Source organism: Filicampus tigris, chromosome 1 (genome assembly GCF_054856515.1).
Source record: "Filicampus tigris isolate MCC_2025a chromosome 1, RoL_Ftig_1.0, whole genome shotgun sequence".
NCBI lineage: Eukaryota > Metazoa > Chordata > Actinopteri > Syngnathiformes > Syngnathidae > Filicampus > Filicampus tigris.
In genome coordinates this window covers 22,336,501-22,342,500 of record NC_141217.1, presented here as the reverse complement: position 1 = coordinate 22,342,500, position 6,000 = coordinate 22,336,501, and the positions used below count along the sequence as shown (strand labels likewise).

Here is a 6,000-nt window from a genome sequence, read left to right as displayed (position 1 = left end):
GACCACCATGCCGCCGTTTTGAGTAACAGTATTGCCGTTATATTTTACTTAATTGAATCACACATGGAACATGAAGCATAAATTGGACATTTGTGGTGATAGTAGTAAATCAGCCACGGTTCAGATCGATTCATTTTTTACGTACGGTTATGACGTGATGTCATCGTTGATGTCTCCAAGAAATGAGATAGAAAAGCCTAGCCTCGTAATTTCCCCCAAATACTGTATTTATTTCTACCTCCTACGAATCGCTCCACTGTAGAAATGCCCCGACATGCTGGACCACATTTATTTCCGTAAACAATACGTAGTGAGTGACGTCGTCTCTTCTGCGCATGCAGGTCACTTTGGCGACGCATGTGTTCATACAGCTGACAAGACCAAGGTCACATTTATAATGTAATATGAACCCTTAAACAAAAGAAATCTGGTTTTTAAAACAAATCTGAATTGAACATTAAGACCTGCGGTGTGAACCTAGCCTAAATGTAGTCTTACTGATGTTGACGTACGCATCCCACAATGCACTGTGTAAACAAATGTAAACGACGCCATTTTGGCAGAATAGAAAACTTTAGAAATGAACAGCAAATCAGAATTTTCCCATCTGAGTCAGAACAGTCATAGCATATTGTCGTCAAAGAGGAATGTTTTGATGGCGCGTCCCATCTTCCTATTGGTGACATATCTACGTGTGGAGCGCACTTGGGCGAAAACCATGAAGGTGCTACATTGGAGGGACGCTCAAAAGTAGAAGCATAGGTGTTGGCCGACTAATGCTACTTAAAATGCGACCAAAGAGAAAAAAACTCAATTTCATCGTTGTCCATGGCATGGCGCAGGATCCTGGATGTTAAAGTAAGTTATGTTAAACTAAAAAGGAAAACCTTTCCATGGATCAACATGACATGTAGTCTACATTCTGATATGTTTTAATGAGAGAAGTGAATATTGCTTTATAAACGAATGATTAAGATAAATCGCTACAGTACATACGAAAGTGCACTCTATCATTTTGATCAAATTGGATTTTTCATTTGTTGGATTATGACGTGTTTTTTGACAAAAGTACAAAGAGTAACCCATTCGAGTTGATTCGGTTATGTTGAATAAAAATGTTTTTAGTACCTGTTAAAAGTGAAGAAAAAATGAAATTTTGATACAGATTTTTTTGGGGTCAAAATGAAAGAAAAATATATTTTGCAAGAAACCTGAAGTAGACTCGTTATCTGTTTTAGTGAGGCACACAAAGTGATGCAGTGGGACAGATTTGGCCCCAGGGCCTGAAGTTTGACACCTGTGATTTAGAGTCTTCAAGAAACCAAACATGCATGTTATTTGGAATGTGGAATACAGCCGGAGTACCAGGAGCTAAGCTACGCAAGCATACGAGAACGGGCAAAGTCCACACAAGAGGTCCTGAGCCAAGATTTTAACTCTGGACCTCTCAACTGTGAGGCAGACGTGCTAACCACTAGGTTACCGTACTAGTAGATTGCCATCAATCCATTTTTTTTTTAAATGATTGTTCTCATTAGGGTTGAAGTGATTTGCAAAACACATGCTTGATTAAGATAAAAGTATATGACTATATTGAAGTGAAAATGGGCGAGGAGGCTCTTAGTCGAGTGGCATTTAAAGTATTTGTGAAAACAAATTTCAAGAGAAACTAAAGCAAAAAAATACAATTAAAAGGACTGTTATAGATTAATGCAGTGAAACTACAAGTAACAACTGGGCGGGACAAATGTGTTATCCACAATATGGCAGATGAATGTACCTTGACCAAGCAGTATAGTCGCCTTCTTGGCTAAAATTGTTTTGTGTGTCAGAAACAGTTATAACAATCATAATAACATGTCAAAACATCATCTTAAAAAATGTGTCATTGAAGGTTTTGACACCCATGCTTCGTATTTATCTATTTGCCATCCGGTGGATGCACCAGTTGGCCTGCACGGTCCAGCCCAACTGCTCACACTTATCAATCTGCTGGAGGAAATGGTCCTTGGCCTCTGCCTCACTCTTGTCCTCCAGCAGCGCCTCCCGCAGGTAGTGCATGTCCTCTACAGCGCTCAGCTCAGGCATGCCGGAAAGGAGCATGAGGGAGAAGAGGGTGACCAGCAGGCGAGAGTGTGCACGAAGAGCAAGATATGCCTGAGTGCACACATTCTGTTCAATAAATATATAATGATCACATTAGTCTCCATATATTATGTACACTGTCATCAATCATACAATTTCAAATCACGTTTTACTTTAGGGATTGTCCAATTGGCAGAATTGCTGATTTCAGCAAGGGTTAACGACAATGTAAAGTATTCCATGAACCAATTGTGCTAGCTTTTGGAAACAGCATAGTCAATTTAGAGCAATGGAACCCATGTCTTTGGAGAGCTTCTTCGGAGATGGGAAAAGTTCAAATGACGAAACAAACGAAAAGCCTCGAACTTCAAAGGAAATGAAGATTTATTGAAGTGACAATAATTCAGCCCACTCTGTGTAACATGTGGAGACAGGCTCAAAAATGGAGCAATTAAGTCTTCAAAACTTTTTAGGCGCATAGAGTTGTGTTCTGGATTAAAATAAAGGTAAATTATCCAAAGATTGTAAAATTACTATTGAATTCCTTCCTTTCAACATCCTATCAACAGGAAAACAGTTTTCTGCCATGATGGTGACCAAAACATAATCATGCAGAAGACACTTCACGCGTCATTCCTCCCAGTACCTTAAGATGAGACTGGATCATTAGTGAGGAAGTCAAGTAAAAAAAAATAAATTAATTAATTAATATGATCTATGCACCCCCACTAGTCTAAACAGTATTCTGTGTTATCGCGTTTGTGGAATATGAATCGGGCAGCTAAATCTACCCGTTTTTACCCATCTCAGGGATGGCCATTTTGCCACTTACTGTCTACTGAAAATGACATCACAATGCCTCAGGGCTCAGTTTGCGTGTGTCACATGACCAAACCCACGGAACAGGTGAGCCAGGACAGTCGTAACCTGAGCCCTTAGTAGGGATGGGATCCTTTGGTATCGATATGTCGATATTCACATGCTACCCATTTGGCATCGATTACCTTAAACAAGTATCAATAGAACAAATTTTCAACTGTTTTTGGTTTAATTCACCACGCAATTCCGCAGAATCGCATGTATCTATTGGAAGATTGGACTGGTCCGTGTCACATGACCAGGAAACGAGACGTGTATGGCCTTAGATTGATGCCACAATCAGGTCAGCGTAATATCAAATACCGCGTACAAAAAAGGGTTTCGCGTGTATGTATTGTGAAATACCGCGTAAAATAGGCATGTTTTGTGCGTTCGAAAATGTGTTTCTCGTGTATAAAACCATCCACATGCACGCACAAGCATGTTTTTCTGCTTGCGTCTTCTCTCCACTACATGTACAAAACGCTGATTCACGCTTGCGATACAGGCGGTATAATTGTGGCACAATTTTTAACCAATCAGGAGTCGAACAGTAGGGCCAATTGTGATTGGCCGTTTACTATCCAATCGCATTTTTCAGCAATAAGTATGACGTCTCAAACACAAACAGTCGATGGAAGGGTCGGTATTCTTCTGGATTGTAACACACTTTGCTGTTCTTATTGTTGTGGAAATAATTCAAAAATATATTTTTTTCCAAGTATCTTTGTTTGGTTAAACGTTATTGTCCCTTGAAACACCAGCAGTTGATTTTTTTTTCTTCCTTTGTCTCCCCATCTCTTAGTTGCGATTGGATAGTAAACAGCGAATCAGAATTAGCCCTACTGCCCGACTCCTGGTTGGTTAATGTACATACTACATCGCTCGTGCTGTTTGCGCAAATGCAGGTGTGTATGTCATTGGATAAAACCAGAGTGTCCTTACCCGGAAACGCTGGAAGTAGAGGCTATTGCCACCTTTGACCCTTCCCATGACATACAGAAAGTCCGGTGTTAGGACAAATGGCACGCGCTCCCTGCTCACGCCAAGGAAGTGCTTCCTATTACCCAAGATGTGGCCAAAGTCGATGTGGAACAAATTGCCTAAATAGCATAAGGGCAATTTTAGTTGATACAATCTAATGATTATTCACATTACATGAAACATGACACAAATCCGTGGTTTCACTTGGATGGAGGTTAGGGGCAAACGCTGTCTTTTGTATACCATGGTAGAAAGTATTACGGTATATCATACCTTGATCTGTGATCATAATGTTGTCATTGTGACGATCCCCAATGCCTAGTACATATGTAGCCACACAATAGCCGGCACAGGACTTTACAAACCGCTCTACAGTTTTGAAGTGCTGTATGACAGAAAATGTAAAAATTGTATTACTTAAGCATAGATTTTTGAAAAGTATCATCTGGCCAAATTCATTTGGCATTTTGGCATTTGCAGCCAAGATGAATGATTTAAATCATTGCTTACAATTTCCTGGAGAGAACACTTGGATTTAAGCCATTCAAAGAGAGCGTCATTCCTGAAGAATCCATTTGTTCCTCCGTTGCTCCTCTGGACTGCAGCAATGGTGGCCGCATCCCTGACAATCTCAATCATGCCTAATAAATACATGGAGATTTGATTCAGTGGTGCAATGCTTTGCTCAGTGGTGCAAGAAAGTCTCACTTGTAGATCACATAAAAAAGACAAATCATTTCATAGATAGCCAATTCTTTACGATATGTTAAAAATAATGGTTTTAGATATGATGTAACAATGGGGCAGAAATGCTGAACGGCTTGCCCATGGACCAATTTTCAGAAATAGCCGGACAAAGGGTTTCTTTGGTTGATTGATTAATTTCAGACAAACTCCAGACTCCCAAAAGAGAATTTCCCATCGTATCTTCTTTTTGGAAGGAAAAATATTGGTAAAATATTATCTGTCGGGCGGACTTTAGACATGCCAGATCTTGATTGTGGATCTGACCCTCTTTAAGTGCCTGACTATGATTACCTATGTTGTGTCCTGTGGAGATGCAACCGTATGGGACAAGGTTGAGATGCAGAGACTGCTCTTGCCAGATTGAGTCCATCACGGCCAAAGTCTAAATAAAGACAGATTTATCCAGAGGGGGAAATACATTGCCCCACAGTGAGAGAAACTCAAATAGTGGTGTACTTATCCGCAACTGCTTGTTTACCTGGGGAGACAGTAGATGAAACACCCAATGACTATTTGGGGTCATTTTTTTCCCTTTTTCTCCCAACTGACCAATTTGCCTCACCTGAATCACCAGCATGTCTTGTCTGAGGTCATCCCCCTGTTTGAAAATGATCCCAACAGGTGCAGCAGAGGTGGGTGATGGCATGGGCGAGAACTCCAACCACAGTGGTTTCTTCTTTGACGCCATCACCTTGCATTTGTCTAGCTGCATTTTAAGGGAAATGAGGAGAAATGGTTCCGTCAGGGGCGATCAAAATAGAGCGATGTACCCGGGCATTTTTTTTAACTTCAGTAAACAACAGAAAAAGCACAGAATATCAAATATGTACATTAGAGGTCTAATTATTTAATAAATAACAATTGCCAATGGTGGCCAGTGGCGTAATGACTTATTTATTAATTCATTCATTCATTCATTAAAACCTGTGGGGGTAGTCGCCCCGTGTTGTGGCCTTATTGTTGACATTTGTGTAGGAGTTTACGTGTATGTGAGTATGAGTTGACTTCTACATTGTAGATAAACACTACGTAAAGTAGTCAACATTACCTATTGCTCCACACTACTAATTAGGTAATTTATAATAAATCACTTTGCCTACATGTCTTTCATCCCTTTAGAGCCACCAGAGTTTCCTTGAATTGAACCAAAACTATTGTGTGCATGCAATACAGTAGTCCCCCGCTATTCACAGGGGATAGGGATCGAGCCCTGCATGCGAATAATGAGAAAAACGTAATTGATTAACGAAAAAGTAATTGACACCCCCTAAAAATACTTATAATTGACCTTGTCTATAGGTTAAACTAACACTTTACCACAAACTG

The 6,000-nt window shown here is 40.1% G+C and overlaps 1 protein-coding gene and 1 long non-coding RNA gene across 5 annotated transcripts in view; one reads left to right on the top strand and one right to left on the bottom strand.

The window, feature by feature from the left end:
• Positions 1–6,000, top strand: part of LOC147153266 (uncharacterized) — a 14,534-nt gene that overhangs the window by 2,812 nt on the left and 5,722 nt on the right. The window lies entirely within an intron of this gene.
• LOC147153265 (phosphatidylinositol 4,5-bisphosphate 3-kinase catalytic subunit gamma isoform) overlaps positions 1,625–6,000 on the bottom strand; it is a 19,377-nt gene continuing 15,001 nt past the window's right edge. For all 4 annotated transcript variants that reach the window (XM_086026724.1, XM_086026732.1, XM_086026742.1 and 1 more), the window contains 6 exons: positions 5,237–5,380; positions 4,966–5,056; positions 4,438–4,568; positions 4,201–4,312; positions 3,889–4,046; positions 1,625–2,172 (listed from right to left, as the gene is read on the bottom strand). In XM_086026724.1, the coding sequence (XP_085882850.1) occupies positions 1,918–2,172; positions 3,889–4,046; positions 4,201–4,312; positions 4,438–4,568; positions 4,966–5,056; positions 5,237–5,380 (891 nt within the window). In that variant the 3' untranslated portion in view covers positions 1,625–1,917. The remainder of the gene's footprint in view (positions 2,173–3,888; positions 4,047–4,200; positions 4,313–4,437; positions 4,569–4,965; positions 5,057–5,236; positions 5,381–6,000) is intronic.